This window comes from Cydia pomonella, chromosome 12, assembly GCF_033807575.1.
Source record: "Cydia pomonella isolate Wapato2018A chromosome 12, ilCydPomo1, whole genome shotgun sequence".
Lineage (NCBI taxonomy): Eukaryota > Metazoa > Arthropoda > Insecta > Lepidoptera > Tortricidae > Cydia > Cydia pomonella.
Window position 1 is genome coordinate 16,192,703 of NC_084714.1, and position 27,286 is coordinate 16,219,988.

Below are 27,286 nucleotides of genomic sequence, written 5' to 3' on the forward strand. Positions count from 1 at the left end.
GAAAAGAAATAGTGAAGGTTTTTATAATTACAATCTGAGTGTAACGAGGTATTCTAAAATAGAATCCTAGCGTAGTGAGGGATTCAATTGTTAACGCCTATGGGTGGTATTCCACCTATGCAATTTCTTTGTCCAATGTGTATTGCGTCTCACATTTTGATTAATGACAGAGTGAAACGCAATGACATTGGACCAAGAAATTGGATAGGTGGAATACCACCCTAAGGTGGAAATATTTTTGCTACCACGTGATAAATTTACATACTGCTTTTCACATCACCTATGAGGAAATTATTATGGTACAAATAAATAAATAAATTTAATTAATGGTAATTAAATTAAATAATTTAACCTAAGAAGTATGCAAAAAGAGGAAAAAAGTGATCCCTCCTAGTAGGGAAAAAAAGTGCTACTTTGATCCTTCCTAGTGGTGAAGAACAAGGTGTTCTAAAAAAAAAATCGAGTCCACATTAAGCTCGACCACGTATTAGTCCACTCATAGAACTATCCACTATATAACATACAACTTAAATGTGGACTCGATCCTAACTTGATTTCGAGTACAAAATTTGTAGACAAGAGTCTATATTTCAACCCTCCCCATTTTATCGATATCGATAAGAAACGCAAGCGTGTAGCGTACTACACTATTTAAATTGCTTATGTTGGTACTATGGTTCTTTGACAGTTCTTTGTCGTACATTTTGGTAATGATTTGCGAAACAAAGGGATTCCACTCGCTAGTATGGAAGTCCCGTCTCTTAAAACGTAGTGATTATATGCTCTTTGGTTTATGACTTCTTGTCTATGAAACAAGTTTGTTTTTTTTGTTATGGCTGTCTTGTGTGAAAGCGTCTGCGTTTGCTGTTTCATTCCAAAAATCAATAAAATTTTCAATAATACGGTCAATACCGCTTTGTAAAGTGAGCAGTGTTCGTTTATGCTGAGTAACATGTAGTGATTTCCACAAGTAATAAGAATTTTGGTTAGGCGTATCGCAATATCACCATGCATCGCCGTGGCGGGAAACGTATCCGGATGGATGATCCTCCACCGGAGTACGTGAATCCTATGACCCCGGCTACTCCCATGACCGACTACGGTGGGCAGTCCGTACATGAGCCGGAGACGCCCAATGTCAACTACTCGGGGTTCAACGTCGGGGCGGTTGCGAACTCGACTGCCGTTGAGCCGCCGCGGGAGGAAGAGGATTCTCATCATGAGGAAGATGATATGCGTTCACCCTCCCCAGCGCCTACTAAACGTATCACAAGAAGCCGTGGGCGCGGTGGAGACGGAGGCTACGTAGGGCGGCTGGCGGAGTCGCCGCCTCCGCCGCCGCTGCGGCCCCGGCGCGGTCGCGGGGGCCGTGGTCGTGGCCGAGGGCGGGGCGCGCCGCCTCCGCCATCTTATTCACCTCCACCAATGTTACTTCCTGGAGATGATGAAAACAGCCTTTACAATATACTTCGCTTCAATAAAACTGCCATCAATGTAAGTTACATTGTTTCTTATTAATATTGTATCATGTAAAATTATTTATAATATTATCAATAAATTAATAATAAAATACTTTATTGTGCACTACAAAGAAAAATACATGTTACAAACAAAGAAAGGACATAAGTGAGTAGGTAACAACAGGCGGACTTATCGCTAAAAAGCAATCTCTTCCAGACACTTCAGATAGTGATACAGTGGCTAGAAATAAAGTTATTGGGCAGTGCAAAACCACATAAGTGTAAAGTTTATAAAATAAGTAAATAGAAACTACAAACAATGAGAAATAAACTTCATAAACTACATACAGGTAAGAAAGAGATATGAGTGAAAGGACCATGTCTAAGGGAGAGATAAATAGTGTTCTTTTAGATGTTTTTTAAAATTGGGTAGGGATTGAGCATGTCTTATGTCAATGGGCAAAGCATTCCACATCCTTACAGACTTATAAATAGATATTTTTTTTTTATAAATATTACAAGTTCATAAGCTTATTTTAAGATAACTCCAGGTACCATGTTAATTTTACTGGAAAAAATATCTACACTTTTTCTGTGTATGTCCCACTTGGCCTATAACAATATCTTTGTAATTTTCTAAGTTCATTCCGAAGTTAATATAATTTTTTACATATGTAGCAAGTCGTGGACATGTGGATTGAGCAGTACAAAAGCAACCGTGAGCATGCGCTGGTGCAGCTGATGCAGTTCTTCATCAACTCCTCTGGCTGTCGAGGGAAGGTGACTCCTGACATGGCCCAGATGGACCATACACTCATCATCAAGAAGATGACACAGGAGTTTGATGAGGTAATTATATTAATATTTATTGGATTACTCATAAATGGTACCAATTGTAGCATGTGGTGTGGCAACATAAAGAGGGCTTTTGACTCAATGCAGAGAGCGACCCCTGTGGCTTATGTCACATGGAATTATGTTATATGATGGAACATTATAGCAGTCACCATCCTTACTCATTGGAGAATGGCAATGGTGAACAGAAGATTCATGGTTTTGTACAATCAACAGCATACCTGCATATTACTATGACTAAGATCACAAAAAAGCTAGATGTTCTCCTCAGGTTGCTGTTCTCAACCAATTTTCGTGAAATGTGACCAGGTTTGATGATGAAATAGTTTTTTGTCAATTCAGTTTTTGGATTCTGGAAGCACTGGTGGCCTAGCGGTAAGAGCATGCGACTTGCAATCCGGAGGTCGCAGGTTCAACCCTGTCTCGTACCAATGAGTTTTTCGGAACTTATGTACGAAATATCATTTGATATTTACCAGTCTCTTTTCGGTGAAGGAAAACATCGTGAGGAAAGTGGACTAATCCCAACAAGGCCTAGTTTACCCTCTGGGTTGGAAGGTCAGATGGAAGTCGCTTTCGTAAAAACTAGTGCCTACACCAAATCTTGGGATTAGTTGTCAAGCAGACCCCAGGCTCCCATGAGCCATGGCAAAATGCCGGGACAACATGAGGAAGAAGGTTTTTAGATTCTCTAGGTCTACAGCTCTCAGAGCCACTAGTTACAGGTATTGCTTATTCTTTTATTTACACCCTAATTTCTTCATACATTTCATGTTTACCTGACATGTTCCGTTATGCTATTTCTTTATGACTTCATTATGAAGTTAAGTTTGTAATTTACTAATTTCAAAAAAAAATTGACCAGGAAAGCGGAGAGTATCCTCTAATTATGTCAGGACAGACATGGAAGAAGTTCCGGTCGAATTTCTGTGAGTTCATCCAAACACTTGTGAAGATGTGCCAGTACTCCATCATCTATGACCAGTACCTCATGGATAACATCATCTCTTTGCTCACTGGATTGTCTGATTCACAAGTTAGAGCATTCAGACACACTGCTACACTTGCAGGTTAGTTTAATGACTTTTCTAAAAAAAAAAATAGCTTGTCTAATCTGTATGTTGTAAAATGAAAATACCTACTTAAATTAGGTCAGGTTATTTCAAATTTTGCATTATGATTTTCTACATATACTTAATTCCAAAGGTAGTTTTCCACTTGCAGAAAATTATCAATATTACCTTTTCAAGGCAGATTCCCCAGCTCAATGTGACCTGATCAGCAGTTTCATAGATTGGAAGGGTCTTAATCCTGAACATTGTTACAGTGATGAAGCTAATGACGGCACTTGTGGACGTGGCTTTATTAACGTCTGTGAACTGCGACAATTGCTTACGTCAGTACGAGGCGGAGCGGCTCAAGGCGCGCGATAAGCGTGCGAGCGAGAGGCTTGAGGTAAGTGTCGTTTTTTATCTTCTTTTGACTATTGTTTTGACAGGATGAGATGAATGAGAGATCTTTATCCAGTAGTACCCAGTACACAACCTGGACAACGAATAATTAAGAGACAAACTCTTGCATGTACATAAAAGGTCAAATTAATATATTGTTTTGTTTTTTAGGTGCTTGTGGCAAAGCGACAGGAGTTGGAAGAAAACATGGAGGAGATTAAGAATATGCTGTCCTATATGTTCAAGTCCGTGTTTGTGCATCGATACAGGTAACATTCTTTTGCACTATCTTACTATTGTTCTATTCATCATCATTCCTCATCATCAGGCTAGTCTTATTAAAAGTAAAAGGGTAACATTGTTTTTAACTTTCAGTTAGGTTGTTCAAACATTTTTTTATTTTTTTTTGTTTGGGTGTAGGTATGTATTACTTTTTGACTTTTATGATTAGGTAGGAAATTTCCTCGCGCGGCAAACGACGGACCTCGCGCGGCATAGTGCTGGTGTAACTTTTGCCTCAGCATGTTTGCCTCAGCCGAGCCAATTTGCTCGGCAAGATGGTGTCCCTCAGTCAGCTGTTCAAAATGGTGCTGCACATATTCACTGCCGTGGCTTGTGTATGTTTTATTTTGCTTTTCAAAGCAATCCAAAAAAAAAACGAAAACTAACAAGTTGCAGAAGATTTTGGATGGAACAAATCTATAATTATCAATCACGATACGGAAATCGGCTCTTTTGAGGTTAGAAATTGAAGTCAAGACGAATTTTAACCGCATTTAAAAAAAGGAGTGATTCAACTGGCTATGTTCTCAATTACACGTAAAAATTAAATGGCAAGACACAAATTGAAGAAAGGTATCACTTTCAGGGAGATGGTGCTTCCCACCCAGCGATATTTAGCGATGGAAGACTCGTACACCAATCTCCGTCTGTTTATTAAATTTACAATCAAATAAAAGAATGTATTTCAGAATCTCTAACAATTACTAATAAAAACTAATCCACATAAAAAAAAAACAAATCAATCAAATTAAACATCAATCCTCACTAATTCCCCTATTCGTATAGATTGGATCTCAAGCATCCCATATCATGTATTTGATACGTAAATAGTTATTTGTTTTACAAGGGGGTAAACGATATGATACATAAATAGTTGTTGTTTAACCGCTCGTGCTAATTTTGATACCCGAGCAAGCGAAAGATTCCAAAATTGAACCACGAGCTTAGCGAGCGATTTTGAAATTTTAGTTTAGTTACAACAATAGACGCGTCCACACAGTACGAGCTGCCCCGCAAGGAAATTGATGCGCGAAGCAGCTCGGTCTGTGTAGACGTGCCTCGGGTGAGGCACGTCTTCACCGACCGAGCTGCTACGTATGGCAATTTCCTAGCGAGACGGCTTTGTTTGTGTGGACCCGCTTAATAACGTGATTTGCAGGGACACGCTGCCGGACATCAGAGCCATTACGATGGCTGAGATAGGCATCTGGATGGAGAAGTTTCCTGCACACTTCCTCGACGATCTCTATCTCAAGTATATTGGGTGGACTTTGCATGACAAGGTATGTTCAATTGTTCATTACAGATGGCTGAACCATCGTAATTTGTGTAAGAATTTTGTATGAACCATACTGAGCTTAATTTTTATTTTTCAATATTTTCCGCAAATTCTCAAGGGCTCTTTCACAAGTCAATATAATGTTTACAGTGACATATTATGAAAATAGGTTGCAACATTTATAAATACAACAGTGGTATGATGATGTAAGAGGTCCCCAGTGTCTGAGATAATATCAATAAGATTTGGAGGTGAAAAGGGTGTTCAAGTGACAAAATTAATATTAGATAAGTGTTTCACACCAGGAGACTGTTTAGCTAATAGTCTTCTGAACTCATGCTACAAAATATGGAACTAGTAGTCTAATAAGTTCCCTAGTGATAATAAGGACTGATAATTTTCGTGTTGTAGGTGGGCGAAGTCCGTCTCCGCTGCCTTCAAGCCCTACAGCCCCTGTACGAGTGTGAAGAACTCAAGGGCAAGCTGGAACTCTTCACTAGCAAGTTCAAAGATCGTATTGTCGCTATGTCGCTCGATAAAGAAACAGACGTGGCCGTGCACGCTGTGCGACTTGTTATCGCTATACTCAAGTTAGTTTTTTGATCTTATTTTCTACAAATATATATTTTACTACCTGCCTTATCCTTAGCTTAGCATTTTCCCGGTTACATCGTAGATGAGCCCGATGTTTGTTCTGTTACGACATTTTTTTTATTGCAAAAACGACCGCTAATTCAATCTCTGTTTAAGTCTTCACCTGAAGCTTTCTAATTTACCAAAGAACATTTTGTCAATATAAAAACCTATCATCATCTAAACACTTCCAAAGTACAGCGTTAGCACTTCTTAATTACTAGATGATTCCGCTGATATTTTAAGGTGCGTCCAAAACTACAGAACGCACCCGACCCGCGTCGTGAATTCGCCGACTTGCTAAATAGCGTGTATAACAGCGATGATAGCACCTGAATGGTCCGCAAATGGCGCGTTAGCGGCACATCTGCCACATCTAAGGGTACTTTGCGTAAGCCCGTGTATTTTAAAGTTAACTTGGGTTATATTCTCAGGATGCACCCCGACGTGTTGACCGACAAGGACTGCGAGAACGTATACGAGCTGGTGTACTCGTCCAACCGCGCGGTGGCGGCGGCGGCGGGCGAGTTCCTGAACGTGCGCCTGTTCCGCGCCGAGCCGCCGCCCGCCACGCCGCCGCGGTCCCGCCGCGGCAAGGAGCGCCTGCCTAATACGCCGCTTATCCGGGACTTAGTGCAGTTCTTTATCGAGTCTGAGGTGAGTAGCTGACGTAACATGCATCCACGCCACTTTTGTGGAGCAATACAGTAATATTAGGTAACTTACCTAGTTACTTAGTGTTGCACAGTGCTGTTCCAGTAACTAGGTAAGCTACCTAAGGGCTCCCTAGCGCTAATGACGTGTGATCTGAATCCCTTAGTTTTCTCTTGTTTTTGTAGCTTATCATATTCACAGCAACGGCTTTAAGCAATATAGTATGCCATATTTGCTTCAAAGTTCACTCTCTTCTGGATATTTGGCATCAAAGTTTAACAATTTTACGCCAAGAAACTGGTTTCCTGGCCACAACTTTTGTGTTAATTAGTTTAAAATTAAAATCTCTGACCAGTTTTTAGAGACGTCAAAGACGAACCCAAATGTGTAGATTTCATAAAATCCTTCACAGCAATCAAGTAACGAAAAAAGTGTTCTGTCAGACAATCTTTAAAAAAAAAATGTGTTCATTTCTTTTAAAATCCGGCAGACCTGAATGGAGATAAAATATTGAAGAACCGAGAGCCGTTTCATTGATTATAAGAAATTATATCTATAGTGCAAATGTAGGACTAACGACTCTAAACTTTTCAATAATCGATGAAAACCGCGGGGAGCCCCTTAATGTTACCGTGTTGCTCTATAGTTAATCCACAAAAGTTAACTGTGCAAGAAACTGACTCCAAGAATGATCTTAACATTATCATTTGTAATTCCAAGTATTTAAAAAGTGAATATATTTGTTTAGTTACACGAGCACGGCGCGTACTTAGTAGACTCGTTGATCGAGTCTAACCCAATGATGAAGGACTGGGAATGCATGACGGACCTACTCCTAGAGGAACCCGGACCTGGAGAAGAAGCACTTGACAACCGGCAAGAGTCCTCACTCATTGAGCTAATGGTCTGCTGCGTAAGACAGGCTGCTTCAGGTTAGTATTAGTATCAGGGATGCCGATTTTTTAACATCCGCGGATGCGCAGATGCTGATATTTAAAGGTTTACATCCGCGGATACGTATGCGGATGTTAAGGTTAGGCACATAAAAATGACAAATATTACATTTTAGTAATTTTTATAAAAAAAAAAGAAACCTGGTATTTGAGTATGAATATAGGTTCGTTTATTTTTAATAAACAGTCACTTGGCCGACTTTTCTGGATCTAGACGATTTCGTTATAGGTAAAATTTATTTACTGAACTATTTTAGTTCTACACTATTAGGCGGGTCCACAGAGCGAGCATACGCGCGAGGCAATGTTCTCGCGCACAAACCAGTCAGTGTAGACGTACCTCGGCCGAGGCGGCGCGCTCAGGCGAGGGAATTGCCTCGCACATACGTGCTCGTTCGCTCGCTCTGTGTATATCATATATCAAAATAATAAAAACTCCTGACATGTCTCTTTTTCCTTGTATTGCCACTTAAGCGCCGAACAAGTTCATTCCGATGCATCGATTAATAGGTGGGTCCACACAGAGCGAGCGAGCGAGCACGTACGTGCGAGGCAATTTCCTCACGCACAAACCGGCTCTTGTAGACGTGCCTCGGCCGAGGCGGCGCGTGCGTTTTCCTCGCTCGAGCGACGAATGACGCTCGCTCTGTGTTGACCCGCCTATTGACTAATGACGAAATTATTTAGAACTTACGCCGCCGCGAAGACGTTCCTATACCAAACTGTTCCACATCCGCATAAAGCTCCGCATCGATTTCATGCGGATGTGGATATTGAAAATAACGGGGAAGTTCCTCGGTTGCGGATGCGAATATTCGCAAGTTTCGCAACATCCCTGATTAGTATGATTGTTGAATGTAACACCTGGTAGATTCGTTAATAGTCTAACTCACTGAAAAAGGACTGGGAATAGGCGGGTCCACACAGAAGCGAATAGCCTCGCGAGGCAATATTCTCCGCCGGAAAACGGCCAGTATAGACGTGCCTCAGCCGAGGTAGAGTGCACGTTTTCCTCGGGCGAGCGCGACCTTGGCCGAGCCGCTCGGTGGTGGGTTTTCGGCATGCTCAAAGGCGCCTCGGTCATTTGCTGCGCGCAGGTCGGAACGAGTTTGTTTGGTGCGTGTGGTTATTTGGTTCCGTATTCCCTACATCAAATTGGGAAAATATCAGCTTTTGAGCTTTATCAGAAGTGTCAAAAAATAGCATCACATACCCGGCAGTTTTATGTAGTGCGATCAGTGTAAAGTTAGTTGCATTGTTTTGGTATCGCTGAGTAGTAATTTGTTTCCAGGCGAGCCTCCGGTGGGGCGCGGCGCGGCGCGCAAGCACGTGGCCGCGCCCAGCAAGGAGCAAGCCAAGGCCGTGGCGGACGACCGCGCGCGCCTCACGCAGCACTTCATCGCCGTGCTGCCCGCGCTGCTCGACAAGTTCGGCGCCGACGCGGAGAAGCTGGCCAACTTGGTCGCCATCCCTATTCACTTCGAGCGCTCGCTCTACTGTACGGCTAGACAGGTAAACAATAGTAGTTGCTACTACATCAATTGCAAAAGAGAGGAACTCTATTCGTCCGGATCTATGGCTTTTTAATCATATACGTTTGTCAATCTTGCAAACCATTGATAATCGTTTGTCGTTTTTTAGTATTTACATATTTTTTTGTGTTCCTTTTCTTATGTCTGTTTTTTCTGTTTCGTTGGCGTATGTGCCGCCACTATCATAGTTTTAAGTCAGGAAAGCCAGCGCCACGGATTGCCGCGGCATTATGCTGAGTGGGGATCCTATTTTAGCGTCCAATGTTTTTTCCCTGTATGTTCTTCTTTTTCCAAATGTAATGTGTTGTGGCGTTAAATAAATCTATTTTCCTTCTTTCTTCTATCTTAACAGTATATTAACTTTTCTGTTTGTTAGAAAAAGACAAAATTGAACAGTGGTTTGTGCTTAGAAACCGCCTGGTTGCTAAGTTTCATGAATGTAGAGGTATGTGTTTTACTCAACATGTTAAGACTATTCACAATCCACAAACGCGGTAACAAAACACTGCTCAACTTGTCAACAGGAAACGGCTCTCCGCGAGCTGCTCGCACGTCTCAAAGACATCGTAGGCGCGCAAACCGAGGCCGAGGTCCTGGAGACGGCCGGCCGCACGCTCGAGTACCTGTGCGAGGCCGAGGGCGCCGCGGCCCGCCAGTGCGCCGTCGCGAGGGCGACCATCACGGACATGTGCGTCAACAGATACAAGGAAGCTATCGACGAGTATCGCTCGTTACAGCAAGGGGTGAGTTACACTGTTGGTTAAACTTAACAGGTCGGCCGGTTACTTGCATATAGGACATCGTATTAGGCCCGCAAACTGACGGCGAAGTCCTGGAGACTACGACATATGTTTCAATTATTTAATTGAATTGAAAAATTTATTTTAGACACATTAGGTATCCATATCTCGGTTAGTAACAGTGTAATAAAACAATAAAAATAGTGTTAGTATTACTTAAGATTAAAACAAAAACTAAAAATAATTTCTTATCCTAACTGCGCAGTCTAGATTGCCCGCTGTCACCGGACATGTAATTTTATCCAGTGGTGCTGGAACGACAAATCCAGCCTGCTGGACACCACGCGTAGGAGGCCACCAGGCGTGAAAGCCATCTGTCCTGGACTCTGTGAACATACCTGAAGCACTGCAGTAGCGCGGCAGCCCCATTCTAGGAAAGTTGGCAGGGATAAAAAAAAAGAACTACCAGCTACGTTAACAAAAGTATTTTATTATATTAAAAAAAACTAGAATTTGATAAAAAGGGTTGTGGGAGCTCTATGGCCAGTCTTAAATTTGCAGCCGGAGTGGTACTGCCCTGGCTGGTCGAAAGGTCCGCAGCTGGTGGGTGCCACTACAGCGCAGAAGAGGAGCCGGGGCAGCATCCTAAATGCGTTGTTATATTGTACCCTTAGTGTTTTAAGGGTACTAATAGAATATCTCATCCACAGGGTGCACGCCTGTGGCAATTATAACGCCTCCTTCGCGGATAAATTTGCGAGCCCAGGCTAATACCTAATAAAATAACAAGTAACCTCCTTGCAGGGTGAGGAGCCAGATGCGGACGAGACATTCAACGTAGTGAATTCACTTCGCAAGGTGTCAATTATGTACATGTGCCACGATTTGAACAACACCAACATTTGGGACTCCCTCTTCGAAGATCTACCCAAGTGCCTTAAGCCCAACGAGATGCCAGCGCAGGTTTGTGGTTTATATTTAAAGTTATAGGTATTAAGGTATCAAAGGAGCAGGAGGGTTTGGCCCTGTATGGAGTTACTCCGCTGCATTCCAGCACCACGTGAGAGGCTGTTTCTTCTGTCTCCATGCATCCTCGGCATAGGGGACTGTCTGTGACACCTGTTGTGAAAAGATGTTTGTTAAATAGTAATGACCTGTTATGACACTGGTTACCATACTCAGTCGGACCTTCCCTAGTTGCAGGAGCGCTCTTGTGAGCTTTCCGTTGATGCCAGGCGTGGCTTCTTTTGCCTGTCTACATCCAGTCTGGTTCAGCCAGTGTTCTGTGTGTAGTTTCCCTGTATGTGCCAGCAGCATTGAACGTACCTTGCTAAACGGTATCGGAAGAATCGGTTCCGGACCAATCGCCCCTGCACTCGATCCTTGCCAGGCAAGCTCGTCCGCAGCATCGTTACCCCGGGATCCACTGTGTCCCTTGATGCATTGTAGGGTGATCTTGTTATTATGACATACCTCCATTCGTCGTTCGTGGCATTCGTGTATAAGTTTGGATGTAACTATATGGCTATTTAGAGCCATTAAGACTGCTCTACTGTCGGAGAGTATGCGGAGTAGCTAAGATTAAAATTTAGATAAAAAAAAATTGAATAGGCGGGTCCACACAGCGAGCATACGCGAGAGGTAATTTCCTCGCCCGAACGCGCCGCCTCGGCCGATGCACGTCTACACTGGCCGTTTTGTTCTTAATGACAATTTTGACATTCTTTCTGCTACTAGATAATTAGGTACTGAATTTATGAAGGTAACGGAAATAACAGAATTAAATAACTAACATAAAACTTAAAACCTAAATCTATAAATAAATAAAACTAATCTTAAAATAAACTACTAAAAACTATCCCCCTGCGGCATGGCGCCGTAGATGCTGGCAGCATTTCCTCGCTGTTGCAATACTAATTCTTTGTGCGAGGAAGCTGCTAGCTCTACGATCACCGATGGCGTCTGATATTCTTTTTGATAACTCCTTAAATAAGAGTGCTGACCCCAAGGGCCAAGAGTCGACCACAAAAGGTACAAAATTATATTTGGGGCCGAGACTCCTATATTTGGTCTTTTTAAATTTTTCGGCCGCCTCTTCAAAAATACAGCCTACTAGAAAATTGAATAACAGAGTTTTTACTCATTATGAGCAGGAGTAATCAATAGGTTTGAATTTGCGTCATTAAGGCCACATGGCTTTTCTTAACCCAGCAGCAGTGTGGTGACACTGGATCTTTCGGGCGCTCTCGGCTCCGCTCGGCTCAGCGTGCGATAGGCAGACACTCATATTGGCACGTCAGTGCATATTGAGTGATCAGCACATTTAATGTAGATCTTGCGCCTCCACTCGATAAGGGATTTCCTCTTCTGTCACGTACAATAAATATATATAATGATAGAATAGCAAGTATTTGGGGATTCAAGTGGACAAGCTGAGAGACAATACATCTGTTAACCTGTATACTGTGTTAAGTGATTCAACCCCTCCACCCCGGCGCTCTGCCTATTACATGGCGACCGTAGACACGAATTCTGTGTGAGGATACTGCGGATATAAAATCATCATGGACGACGACAATGAAGAGGACTTTGAGGACGAGTCGGCGGCGTCGAGCTTACCCAGTGATTTATTGTTTTGTTAATTTGGGTAATCAACGTACCAAGATGGTTGGTCTGAAACGGAGAATGAGATCATAATAATAAAGGAAGGACAATGTTATGGTAACCGCTGCCAGTATCAGTATTGCTTGATTGGCTTCGGCGGGTTTGGATTTGTTGGAGGTTCGGGATGTCGTCGGCTACGCGTCTGGTTACGCATTGCTGCCGGGTGCTGGAGTGTCAAGCGGTACGGCGAGCGATTCTTCGTGAAAATGTTTAGGTGATATGTTTATGATTAGTTTTTTTTTTAATATTCATGTGTTATATATGTGTTTATTTTGTTTAATGAGTAGTCTAGATAAGTTATTAGGGGGGCCAAGTGTTAAAAGTTGGAGTCCTTAGTAGAGCAATATTGTAAGGAAAAGAAGTTGCAGCTGTGGATTTTGATGTTGAGGTGAGCGGATATTCTCGGCGATTAGCAAATCGGGGATTTTTAATTTATTAAGGTCGGATACGGTACGAGTATCGAAAATTACCGATGTTTATTTAGAGATGCCTCTTTATTTGCATTCTAAAAATGATTGTATCGAATTTATTTCTGCACACTCAAACTATAATCGCGGTGCGATTAGTGCGAGTCAGCAAGGTCGAGGACGGGTGTTTTCGCGAGTAGGCAGAAATCATGTAGTTTCTGTACGTTAGACGGATAGTGTACCTAATGTCAATGTTAGTCAGCACGTGATTTAGGTGGATGACATGTGTATGTAATGAATTTGTGTTTTTTTTTTTTCGTGTCTAACGAAGATTATGTAAATATTTGGTATTGTAATACTAGTTATCACATAGAGGTAACTTGTTTAGAAAGGGAATTATCAAGTTTTGTTTTTTACGGATTATAAATAGATAAGGATTACTGGTTGAGGATTCTAATGGATTATACTTAAACAAATAAACTGGACACGACACTATGATACTACGTCTTTGGAGCTTACCCAGCCTAGAGTAGTAGATATCATGAAAGGGACGCAGGAAGATACAGAATTAATAATTTGGTCGAGTAAATAATGATAAGATTGATAGAATATTCGGAACGACCCGGTAAAAATGACACTGATGATGTTGTTACGTAAATTCTGCAATTTGCATAAATCAAGATTCTCTATTGACGAAGGCACGCTTAGACGTATCGTTACGAGACTTGGTTATACAGTGCAGAAGTTTAAAATATGATACTGATAATGCTGTTGTGTGAACTCTACAATTTATATGAATCAAGATTCTCCATGAACGAAGGCACGCATAGACGTATCGTTACGAGACTTGATCATGGTATGGAAAGGTCCCAAAGTAGACATTAGGATTATTTATGGCTCTTTGTGGAAAAGTTTAAATATAGTAGAGTTGTTCTATATTAAAATGAGCACAAGTAAAAAGTATGTTACAATGTTGATTAATTAATGTCTTTCGCGCCTGAATTGAATTACCTAGGTTATGTAGGAACTATTTAGTTTTTACTTATAAACGAACTTACCGATCGGGAAATGATTTAAAGGATTATTACTGTTACTAAATAGTGGATATGCTGGTAGAACTAGAATGATTAACGGTATCCAGAAGAGGTACGAGTATTATTGGGAAAACTGAATTATGTAAAACGATGTAAAGATTGTCAGGAGCAGAAGTTTAGCAAACGGAAGGTAATAATTATAGTTATAATTTATAACTACCTATCACAGCTACAGCATCTGTTGAGGAGTAACTTTTAGATTGGTTGGACTTGGATAAAACATGATATAAGTATGTTGTAACTTTTAAATGTGAAATATTACTTGTGAAATGCAATGGTTGTGTTAAAAATAATTTAATTTTAAAAGGAAATTGTAATTCAAGCATTGTTAATTTTAAGGTGATTTAGTATTAATTAAGAATGAATGTTACAATAAATTAAATGATCTATATTTAGGACCATGTAAAATAAAATACATAATAGGGTCTTATTTAGTACATAAGAATAGAGTAAAGTTGTATTACCAATAGTGTTCTTTTCAGGGGAGGGAACCCCTACCTTTTCAGGGGAGGTGCGATAGGCAGACACTCATATTGGCACGTCAGTGCATATTGAGTGATCAGCACATTTAATGTAGATCTTGCGCCTCCACTCGATAAGGGATTTCCTCTTCTGTCACGTACAATAAATATATATAATGATAGAATAGCAAGTATTTGGGGATTCAAGTGGACAAGCTGAGAGACAATACATCTGTTAACCTGTATACTGTGTTAAGTGATTCAACCCCTCCACCCCGGCGCTCTGCCTATTACAAGCGTTGCTAAGAGCAATTATTAGGGTTGTCAAAACTTGACATTTCTTTTGGGTCTCAACGACAAATGACTTTTAATTTACTAAATTTAACAACCCTAAATTGTCGAAAGGAATAGTGCCATACATTAGAAAGGGACACCATGATTCATCCCTGTCATCATCACTGTCAAACTTCGGTTTTGTAGGAAGTGTGATTTCTGTACGGTAGTACTATAATACTATTATTTATTCTGTAGTGCGGCTCCTTAGCTCGATTTAGTATGGAGGTATGGTACCATCCGGCAGAAACCACGAAACATGGCATGCATATAGTTTTTAGGTTTATAAGAATAAATAGAATTAGAAACACGCCGAGAAGTTGTTGTGTAAATGGTCCAGTAAGGGGCACGCCCCTCTCTTGTATATCCCCATTTTTAGTTTTTATAATTTTTCATGAAAATGACTAGTAGAAGTATATTCTGCATAAAATTCTTTACAATATTGTCTTTGGAAGTATATTGTTAAGACTTATAGTTTTAAAATTATGCCTTTTCTCCTTATAATATTTGCGATTTTGAATGTTTGTATGAAATGAATGACAAATTTGTACGGCAAAAATGCATGGAACTAGCATTAAAACATTGTATTCATACTTTCAAAATTCCCAAATACAATGTTTAAAAAAAATTGTGATTGTAAAGGCCAAAATTGGCAAAAAGCTACATACATTCTCATTCTATATTCACATCTATTTATTCTTATAAACCTAAAAGCTACATGCATGCCATGCAAAGTTTCGTGCTTTCTGCTGGATGGGACCATAGTTGAGACTAAGAACTGTGCCAACAGTTACTTTAGCCCTGCTTACTTGTTTATCAGGCGCTGGTATACGTGGTGCGCTGCCTGTTCTACTCCGTGCTGTGGTCGTTGCACGAGCTGGAGGAGCGCGCCGCCGGGGCCGGCTCCGGCGGCGCCAGCGTGGAGGCGGGCGCGGCGGCGCTCCGGGAGCGGCTGCACGCGTACGCCAGCTTGTGCAAGGACATCGTGGCGAGGGGCGTCGAGCCGCAACTGCGGGAAGAGGTAGGCTACATGCCGTACTCCATGCTGTGGGCGCTGCACGAGCTGGAGGAGCGCGCCGCCGGGGCCGGCTCCGGCGGCGCCAGCGTGGAGGCGGGCGCGGCGGCGCTCCGGGAGCGGCTGCACGCGTACGCCAGCTTGTGCAAGGACATCGTGGCGAGGGGCGTCGAGCCGCAACTGCGGGAAGAGGTAGGCTACATGCCGTACTCCATGCTGTGGGCGCTGCACGAGCTGGAGGAGCGCGCCGCCGGGGCCGGCTCCGGCGGCGCCAGCGTGGAGGCGGGCGCGGCGGCGCTCCGGGAGCGGCTGCACGCGTACGCCAGCTTGTGCAAGGACATCGTGGCGAGGGGCGTCGAGCCGCAACTGAGGGAAGAGGTAGGCTACATGCCGTACTCCATGCTGTGGGCGCTGCACGAGCTGGAGGAGCGCGCCGCCGGGGCCGGCTCCGGCGGCGCCAGCGTGGAGGCGGGCGCGGCGGCGCTCCGGGAGCGGCTGCACGCGTACGCCAGCTTGTGCAAGGACATCGTGGCGAGGGGCGTCGAGCCGCAACTGCGGGAAGAGGTAGGCTACATGCCGTACTCCATGCTGTGGGCGCTGCACGAGCTGGAGGAGCGCGCCGCCGGGGCCGGCTCCGGCGGCGCCAGCGTGGAGGCGGGCGCGGCGGCGCTCCGGGAGCGGCTGCACGCGTACGCCAGCTTGTGCAAGGACATCGTGGCGAGGGGCGTCGAGCCGCAACTGCGGGAAGAGGTAGGCTACATGCCGTACTCCATGCTGTGGGCGCTGCACGAGCTGGAGGAGCGCGCCGCCGGGGCCGGCTCCGGCGGCGCCAGCGTGGAGGCGGGCGCGGCGGCGCTCCGGGAGCGGCTGCACGCGTACGCCAGCTTGTGCAAGGACATCGTGGCGAGGGGCGTCGAGCCGCAACTGCGGGAAGAGGTAGGCTACATGCCGTACTCCATGCTGTGGGCGCTGCACGAGCTGGAGGAGCGCGCCGCCGGGGCCGGCTCCGGCGGCGCCAGCGTGGAGGCGGGCGCGGCGGCGCTCCGGGAGCGGCTGCACGCGTACGCCAGCTTGTGCAAGGACATCGTGGCGAGGGGCGTCGAGCCGCAACTGAGGGAAGAGGTAGGCTACATGCCGTACTCCATGCTGTGGGCGCTGCACGAGCTGGAGGAGCGCGCCGCCGGGGCCGGCTCCGGCGGCGCCAGCGTGGAGGCGGGCGCGGCGGCGCTCCGGGAGCGGCTGCACGCGTACGCCAGCTTGTGCAAGGACATCGTGGCGAGGGGCGTCGAGCCGCAACTGAGGGAAGAGGTAGGCTACATGCCGTACTCCATGCTGTGGGCGCTGCACGAGCTGGAGGAGCGCGCCGCCGGGGCCGGCTCCGGCGGCGCCAGCGTGGAGGCGGGCGCGGCGGCGCTCCGGGAGCGGCTGCACGCGTACGCCAGCTTGTGCAAGGACATCGTGGCGAGGGGCGTCGAGCCGCAACTGAGGGAAGAGGTAGGCTACATGCCGTACTCCATGCTGTGGGCGCTGCACGAGCTGGAGGAGCGCGCCGCCGGGAATGGGTAGGAAAAGGCGGGAAGCCTATCTCGCAGGCGAAACACTGTCGCGCCCCTCCTGTACTAGGCCTACTGATCGGTCAAACCATATTAATCACCAATTTTTCTTTGTAGACGTTAGAAGCTGCTTCGATGAATCCAGAATTTAGGGCAGATTTTAGGCTGTTTGTAGTTTATATCCTAACCTTAAATTCATTATTTCACCCTAAAAAATCTGGCACCTATTCATAATTTCTTTCATATCTGTGAAAATTACTAAATTACATCCCCGATGAACATGCGATTAATTTGTGCAACCTCTAGGCGTACACATCACTCTGCGACCTGCTGATCTTCTTCGCGGAGCAACTGGGCTCGCGCGGCACGCCGGCGCTGCGCCCGCTAATCCTGGAGCCCGACCCGGAGCTCTGCGACCTGCTCAACGACTTCATACAGGAGTTCGTGTTCGTGCAGCACAACTACGGTAATAACACGTCTTGCATAAACACATCCCACACGTCGATAAACGTCGCTGTCAGACCGGTGGATCGACTTTTTCTTGTTACAAGGCGTATGGTGGATGGCGTTATTCATGACAGAGACAGTCACTGTCTATAGCTGTACTGTGTCTATTTTAAATACCACGAATTTATAGAATTAAAATTCATGAAAGTGTTACTATATTTTATCTAACCGTGTTCTGTTTGGGCTTATGTGACAGAATAACAACAAGAAATAGTGGATCCACTTAGATATATTTGGAGCGAACACTTTGGTATAGGATTAGGATTCGCGTAGTTTTTAAGCGACCTATCTGGATACAGATATTTTTTAAGGAAACTAACTCACTTATAGTTAACATTATTATGTATGGTGAAGAAAAAAACCTCTAAAGGATTATTACAACAGGAATCCTAAGTTTGTGTCAAACTGATAAAAAAGTGTTTAGCTCAAATGCCACTTTTGTTTTTACCTAAGTAACGATTTTTAAATACGATGAGTCGAAATTTATTTGAATGTAATTCGTTATTAAATGTGTGTGTTTAATGGAAAATTAAATGAAGGGAAATGTTTGAGATACATGAATATGCACAATGTTGAGTATGGGAACGATGGTGGCAAATTAATTGAGTTTAATAAGGGACGGTTTTATAAATATCCGTACGACGATAAGAATAATAATCAAGAAATGGCGAATAAGGCTCGGAACCGGTTTTAAATACCGTTTCATTTCGGTTTTACTCTTAACTTACATAATAACGCGAACGTTTTAAGAACCTTATCATAACCTAAATAAACCGGTTTGTTCGACGAGCCACGAGATGGCCGACTGGCCCGGTATGTGCCGCGTAAACAAAGACCGACATAGGAAAAAACCGGTTTTTATTCTTCTAAACCGGTTAATCTGACAAAATGGAAATGTTCTCCTAAAACCTAAAAAGTTTGGAAATTGATAACAGATTGGAAAAAGAACCGGTTTCCGCGAGCCTTGATGGCGAAACTAATCTTATCAGATGACAATCGTTTGCGCCGTAGCGAATGAAACGCTTTTCTCTATCGCACTAATATAGAAGAGTGATACAGACATTAGCATTTCGTTCGGCTACGGTGCAAACGATTGTCATCCTGGTTTGGCCTCCTGATTGGTCGAATGGATCCTTACAAAACTGCGCCTTACCGGTTTGGATGGCATCGTACAGTTGGCAGCCGATATTCTATTCGTGTCAAAGGTATAGAAGTTCACTATCAAGGGGACTTCCATAAATATTTATAAGTCTTCATCTGTGTATATTTGCTGCTGACTGTACACTCGGGGGTAACTGCACTGGTTTCTAAATCTCTTGTACAAAATCTGTCTGTTTCTTTCAAGGGTTTAAATGTCGGCAAAATAATTAACGTAATCATGTGCTGATTTAAAACAATATCATATTATTACTAGCAAATGATTGCGTTAGATTTCAGTGTTTCGCTACGGTATAGTTAACCCGAAAAACATCTGTGGAGAAAAAATATGCATTATTTTCGTTGGAAAAGTGTACAAGCGACTGTGGACATGGACGCCGCAGCTACCGACCGACTACTCTAGCGCCTCTGATAAATGATCAAAATGTTAAGGCTTTGATTTGTTGTATGTGAAAAAATATCTAAATTTACAAGCTTATGGTTTTACGTATCGATTTTGATTGGGTTCGACAAATACCCGTGTACCCTGTTCTTGAACTAATAAATATTTGGATGACATTTGTAAACCTATACAACCTGCGAGTACTGTCAACATCAAAAGCTAAAATAATAATCTACTTTTGACATTGACTAAACATTGACAGACGGGATTGTCGGGTTACCCGTTTCGCCGCTGATACCCGGCACGCTCGGAAACGTGCGAGGTTAGTCGGGTGTAATCTGTTCTATTTATACTAGATCAAAAAGTCACGAATCTTCATGAAGACGTATTTAATTGACCATTATTCAACCTCAAATATGGTTTACAAGTGGCTACTGAGTTGTGTCCCTGAATGGACAGGGGCCAAATACATGGGTACACGGGTACATGGGTGACAACGCTGTCGTGGTGAGAGGTCGTCTAGAAGTGATAGGGCTGGCGCTAGAGCGGTCGGAGCGGCGCGTAACGGAGCGTGTTTGGTTGCATGTCGCGTCCTGTCGTGTCGCTGACTTCGCGCGCCACTCCGGTAAGCACCACTCGCGGTCATCACCGACGGCGCATTTTACCTTAGTAATGCCCCGGGTGCACCCCGGCGGACGCCGTCCGCGGAGCGTCGCTTCCAGATTCGTGTCTTCGTCTCATGCTAACTTACCGCGTCGCTTGTCGAGCGAGTTGTGTGAGCTAGGTCGGTCGGTAGTCGGGCCGGGTCGGTGTCGCCGCGCAATAATGCATATTTTTGTCTCCGGAGCGGACGGTGTGGTGACATGACATTACTAAGGGAAAATTGTCGCGCCCGCTTCTCGCCCGAGCCCGCGCGCGACCGCCGTGAGCCGCATCGCGAGCGGTCTCGGAGCGTATTAACACAGTTTTATTATTATTTGAGCATGTTTTGTGCGTGTACTCGTTTTAGTTGCGTCATTGTCATGGCTCTAGTAAGATCGAACCTTGGACATAGGTCCGGGAGTGTCACAGTCAAGCTTTTCTGAGTTTACTAAGAGATTACGGTGGTGCGCTCGTAGTGGTAGAGCTCTCGGGCGGTTTCAAGTATCTGTTTAGTATCACACAAATAGTACTGATTTTTTAGCCCATACACGGTTCTTATTATGCAATGTGGTTGAAATGTTTAACAAAGAAACTGTATTGTTCGTCCGCGTACACTAATTGGATGCACGGATACGCTTGCGTGTATCCCTTACCCGAGAGCTCTAGTAGCAATGCAATGCATGACTAACGTAGTACACTGAATGCGCCGAGCGACTCACTTCATTGGTGGTGTTCTAGCTAGTGGATGGTTTCTTCTCTTGTTTCCTGTTAACGTTTTTTTTTCTTTTTTTAGGATAGAGGTTTACACTCGTCATCGTTACATTTACATTAAGAAGCAGATTTTCAAAAATAACCTATGGGTAACGCAACTCGCAGAAGGCATTACTTATGTTTTCATTCAGCCACAATGGTACTAGGTTCTTTGTGCTATTATTTCTGCACTTAAGGTGGACTTTTCATAAAAAAAAACTTTGTTTTTTGGTTTTGTAGACGTCTCCAATTGTGTTAATGACTTTATGGAAAGTGCACTTTAAAATTTTCTTACAGTATATCCTAATGTACTAATTTCTTCAGACGGCGTCTAATCTGCAACTTATGGCTTTAAAGATAAGGTCTACTTTCGGTTGCTTCGCCTGTGTCGAGTGTAACCCTCACGATAAATTCTCCGCATATTCTAAACACATTCGTATTGCAGACGGTCAAGATGAGAGACGAATCGAGGAGTTGCACAAAAGGCGTAACTTCCTGGCGGCGTACTGCAAGCTCATCGTGTATAATGTGACACCAATACGAAGAGCCGCCGACGTGTTTAAGCACTACATTAAGGTATATATAAGCACGCTGAGGATTAATTATTAAATAATAAGAAAAAACAGATACTTCCATAAGATGGGTAAAGACGCCAGCAACCGATCTTGCATGCATCTATCAAATGTTTCGGTTTAGTAGTATGTTCTAAGCGTACCTTGGGTTCATCCAAGGGGTTAAAAGTTTTGAGCATAAAGTGAAATAATTCTTGATATGGTAAATAAATTTAGATGTATTTCTAGAATGGATTAGTCTACAGGGAGCATTAAAAATATTGACAAATGGACATTACTACAATATTTAGTATTCTTATATTGATCTCATGGCCTTTTTTACGCTTTATGTCATAAATACAAGCATCACTCCAACGCCAAGCTCCCGGGCGCAAGGGAGCTAATGTAAACCTTACTGGAAAGTGTGAAGGTTACTTTGACAGAGTCCACCATAACACCTATAGTTGCCCGCAGGCATGACTAGTAATGACACCTCGGTTAGACCATTTAGTTGACCTGACTCACCCGGGATATAGTACTAGTGTTATAATTATGGCTATCACCGTTCAGCTTGTATTCGTGAATGTTTTTCCGAACATACATAAGATTCTCCCCTACCGAGCGGCTATCATCGGCGTCGGTCCTCGTCGGTCGGGGCCTTCTATTTTCCGATCGAGATGATGTGTTAACGGCCAACTATCCCCCAGTGCTACAACGACTACGGCGACATAATCAAGGCGACGCTGTCCAAGGCGCGCGAGATCAACAAGCTGTCGTGCGCGCTCACCATGCAGCTCGCCATGCAGGCGCTGTACGCCGCCATGCTGCAGCGCCACGCCGCGCCGCAGCGCCTGCTGCCCGAGCTGCTGGAGCTCAAGGTGCGCCCGGCCCGGCCGCGCCGACTACCTAAACTCACTGTCATACAGAATATTAACACTTGCTGGGGCAGTTGGAGACCATCCCACTTCCGAACCTTAACCAATGAACCATACTATAAAATACCTAAAAGTACCAGGTGAAAAGGCTCAGGCTAACATACCTGCCTAATATACTGAACAGCTTACCCAAACAAGTAGTAGAAACTCTAGAAAAATCCTGATAAAATAAAGTAAGAAAGCACTGATTAACATTCATTAATGTATAAACAGATCTTTTTTAACCGCATTATAATGCGGGTTTGGCAGGTGATAATTAACATTGCCAATACGTGTATTGCAGGAGTTAGCGAAGCGTTTCTCGGTGATGTTCGGGCTGGACGCAGTGAAAAACCGCGAGGCATTAACGGCGCTGCACCGCGCCGGCGTGGCCTTTGCGGCGCTCGAGCCGCGCAACCTGCTGTTCCTGGAGCCCCTGGCCGAGCTGTCCAACAAGCTGCTGCGACAGGACAAGCGGCACGTGCTCAAGGTATACTTTCCAAAATTGTATGAAGGTTTTTAGTGCATTTTAAAGTTAATAAGTGTATGGTCTCCGGTTGATGTTTATCAATTCGGTTTCATTGACATACAGCGTTATATGTACGCGTAAGTGATGTCGCAAGTAGCGTATTGCGTTGAACTAGAAAGTCTAAGGAAAACTATGAGACGACGAGATTAATGATGTGAAAAGGTCTTACATGCGACGGTCAAGTTTAGTCTTATGAATCGTTCTTTTTAATCTTACGAGGTTTATAAAACGTGGCTCGGTAACTACTCGTGTCCATTACTTTACGTATCACGGCGTACAGCGCGAAAGGTTCGCGGATGACGTGCCAGTCGCAAAATCTGGCAGGCTGGCTGGACACGAGTAGTTACCGAGACTTTCGCTAAATTGTGTTTATTTAGCGAAATTCAATAATACATAACTTTGGGAATAAATCAAGTTGTTTTTATCAAATATTTTAATTTGCGTTCACCACTGGAGGGCTTCGTCACTTTTTCTTAAATACATGACATATATTTCAGTTTATACTCTGAATGATGTTTGGGATTCGATAACCACTCGGTTCAGTTATAATAAGACGTTGTTTTACCAGCGACAGCAGAAACACAGTCAGTAGCCTGCCTCACTCTGTTTGTACAGTTCCTGGACGGGCGGATCTCGGCGGGCGCGGGCTGGGGCGAGGAGTGGGCGCCGCTGCAGACGTACCGCGGCTCGCTGCTCACCGACGCGCAGGACGAGCGCCCGCCGCCGGCCAGGCGGCACTACACCAGGAAACACAGTCAGTAGCCTGCCTCACTCTCCTGCCTGCCAGATTTTGTTACTGGCACGTCATCCGCGAACCTTTCGCGCTGCACGCCGTGATACATAAAGTAATGGATACGAGTAACTACCGAGCCTTTGGTGAATAGGTTCACGACGTTTTTGCTATGAGGCACACCTTTACAACTTTTTGGCTGTATTTAAACGAATTCACCGCTAATATAATATCTTCTGTTTAACTTATTGTCCACTGAAAACCCTGCTAAAAAGCCACCTACTAATGGTTCTCTCTAATCTGTTAGTTGTGTTTTTGAGTGAATTATTACCGTCCCTGAAGCGAACGATGTGTTATTTGTTTTACAAGGGGGCAAAGTTTTTGTTTAACCTTTCGCTAATATTGATACCTGAGCAAGCGAAAGATTCCAAAATTGAATCACGACCGAAGCGAGTGGTTCGAAAAGTGGAATCTTGAGCGTTGCGAGGGTTTCAAGGCAATTTTGACCCCGAGTAAAACACAATTTTTTTTACCACACCAACACAAGAAAAATATCAAACAAAATAATCCATTCAAAACATCATTTGAAAGTCAATTCTACCAGCCCACAATAGGAAACTACTCGAAATTTGCATTTTATTACTTTGCCACACATATATATGTCCGTTTCTCATCAGTTTTTGAACAAGCAAAAGAGCCTTTACCGGCTGATGTGGTGAAAAATAAATTACGGTTTACAAAAGACAGGTATGATAAAAGTAGGTTTCATGTTTGCGAACTAACAGATAAAAATAAAAACATTCCTAAAGCCATATGGCTTTATATATATATATATATATACTTACTACTGTTTCATTCCACAGGAGGACAAGATGCAGAAGAAGAGGGTGACGAGAACAACGACTCTGACGGCGAGCAGGCCGGGTGAGCGCCACTACTCTTGTAGTTAGCCATCGAGCCCCACATCAAACACCGACATACTATATAAATTATCATATATTATATTTAAGTAATAAAGCGATTTAAGCCACATCAAACGCCTCCTAAGTCCTAGCGTAGTAATTAAGTGCTTTTTCGTCGGCGACGCGAGTGAGAAATGGACTTTTTCTGCTCGTCTATTAGTCGGCTGAATTAAGATTTCGTATGCTACACTATAATTGCGTACTTTTCATGTACGGACTCCTACTCAACTATAATATTCATTTCGATACGCTGTAGTCGCCGCGCTCCCATAGAAAAGAGATAAACGGGCGGCAAAGTCTTTTGTACTACATTTTTGTCTACGGAGATACTTAACAATTTTCATTACTTATTTAGTAATAATTAATATTTAAAAAAAGTATTGTATACAATAGTGATATAATCAAGCTTTTCAATCTCGTACTTTACTTAGGCAACGAAGCTTAGCTCTCTATTATGTCACGATTGTATAAAACACTATTCGGTTTGAAGGAATCTTCAGTTTACCCTTTTACCGTCATATGCAAAGTTGTTAAATATGGCGCGGAAAGTCTAATAATAAGAAAGAATTAGGAAACAACTGGCCCTTTTTCTCGCCTTGCCGATGGAAAAACACCTTTACAAAAGGTTTTTTATTTATAAGTACAAAATTACGCTACGACTTAAGATGGTATTACACTGATATCAATCATATTATAACGGTTATATAAACATGTCAAATATACTATGTATGTAATATTGTACAATTTTGTATAATGTGTAAAACTACACTGACATCTGCCAAATGTTACCTGTAAATATAACGTATTTATTATGAATATTTGTATGAAAAGGGGCCTTATTAAACTAAACACATGGGGGAATCGATGAAGTAAATTGTTAGTTAGTTTAGTTAGTGTAGTATAGAGTAGTTAGCCGTACAGTATCCTGTTCAGAGGCAGAAGATCACAAGAATTTAGAAGAGTACAGTCAGCTACAGAGTCAACAGGAACGAGGAGCTAAATACCTGCTCTAATTTTTAAATCAGCCTAAAGTATAAATCTGAGTAAAATTATGGTTCTGTTGAAAAAACCGGCAGTGGTAATTTTGCCCCTTGCCGGTTTATTGCAAGTGCCGGATTGTTAGATTTGTATGGATAAACAAGTTTTGATCATAAAACACAGTATAATCGATAATGGCAACATGTTGGGTCTCATTGTTATTATGTTCAACATGTTAAACGTTTTCGGTTGCGGAAGATGATAATTTTACGAAAAAATAGCGCTTCAGATTATTTTATTCGCAGAGATTGCGAAAGTCGTGTTGGTCGAATTTAAATGAAGTCAGCTAGTCAGTCAAGTCTACCACGAAATCTGTACGAACGTGCCATAGTCGCCGAACAAAAATCCGTAATAATAGATTCACTTGATGGCACTGATACGAGTCCATATATTTGCTTTGGTTTCATTGCACCTAAATATCGTAATGCCGTTTTGTTTATATATTCTCAATTTCAAAGTCCCAAAATGTCTAAAAATCTAATCGGGAGTGTTATTGCAATGTTCTGCCGCCAGAGTGCAGCACTAACACCTATCGTAACAAACTGTGCCTTAAACTGTTTTTGACAAGGTTTCACAAATAGTAAAATATGACAATGATGCATCAAGGCGGTTTGTTTACAAAGGGTCTACCGGGAAACGCAAAAATCGAAATTTAGTTATCTGCCTCTATCGCTCGAATGGGCAAAAGTGATAAAGAGGTTGGATAACGATATTTCGATTTTCTTGTTTCGCGGTAGACCCTCAGATTTTGATGGATTGTGGTAGTTGCGCCCCCTAGAGTTTCGCGTAATATTCCGTATGTTTCCTTCTTAAAATGGCCGAATGTCATAATGACTTATCCATATCGTCCAAGTCCAAAAAGTAAGTATATAGGAATCTAAGTCTCAAACTACCTAAATGGTTCTCTAAATGCCGAATATCCAATGGACTTCTTAACTTAAGTTTAACTGTCCTTAGTGCATTTTTATAACCTTTGTCGTTTTAACAATAGTATTTCAACAATCTTCTGGAACTTAAGACGATAATATTGGATAAATAAAATAGAACTCATTAATGTAGGTTATTTGAGATTTAGGTATTACGACTCCACATCGATTTGAAGTTTAGGCATTTTGGAAATTTGGAAATGTGGTGTTTTGAGAAAAAAAGTTAGGCATTCTGAGATTCAGGCATTTTGACACTATTCCGTTTTGAGATATAGGAATTTTGGTAAATGGGTAAAATTAAATTAAGGAGCAATGAAACCAAAGCATATATTTTATGGTTGTGGAACTGTCGAACGCCAGCAACTCCCTCTACTGTCTAAATAGTGTAAATCACTTGTAGGCTGACGCCTGTAACGATGTAAATTCGACTTGTGACCCAAACGGCTCTGAAAATTCACAATCGACATCGTTCATTATCATCCAACTACTCAAACCACGTCGCAAACATAAGGTACGGCCTCTGTGCGGGCCCACTGCGGATCCGTTGACTGTTTTTTATAAAAATTAATGATAGCGTAATTAATATATTTTTATAATAAACGAGTTTTGATATGCTTGTGTGTTTTTTTGCCCTATCAACCCTGGCGAGATTGGCCCTGATGAGATAATAAAGTTGCTTAACAAGGTAAGAATTTCCAGTTTTGATTTTACCGATAGAAACAGTTCGTGAAAAACAGTTGCTTAAGTAACTATACCAGTCTGTACAGTATTTACAAACCAAGGAGTCGGTTGCCCGAGTACTTGTCACTTAAGAGCCCGGTAACGATTTTA

General features: G+C 43.1%; 1 protein-coding gene across 1 annotated transcript; it reads left to right on the plus strand.

The window, feature by feature from the left end:
* The first annotated feature begins 813 nt into the window (after positions 1–813).
* On the plus strand, positions 814–27,069 carry LOC133523728 (cohesin subunit SA-1). Its single transcript, XM_061859418.1, has 19 exons — positions 814–1,494; positions 2,139–2,309; positions 3,181–3,385; positions 3,643–3,770; positions 3,938–4,035; positions 5,208–5,331; positions 5,739–5,917; positions 6,395–6,617; positions 7,363–7,546; positions 8,859–9,079; positions 9,624–9,842; positions 10,644–10,802; positions 15,619–15,819; positions 17,673–17,832; positions 21,251–21,381; positions 22,064–22,234; positions 22,575–22,760; positions 23,415–23,553; positions 24,393–27,069. The coding sequence occupies exons 1-19, from the start codon at positions 1,009–1,011 to the stop codon at positions 24,455–24,457; spliced, it is 3,450 nt and encodes a 1,149-aa protein (XP_061715402.1). The 5' UTR covers positions 814–1,008; the 3' UTR covers positions 24,458–27,069.
* The last annotated feature ends 217 nt before the right edge of the window (positions 27,070–27,286 follow it).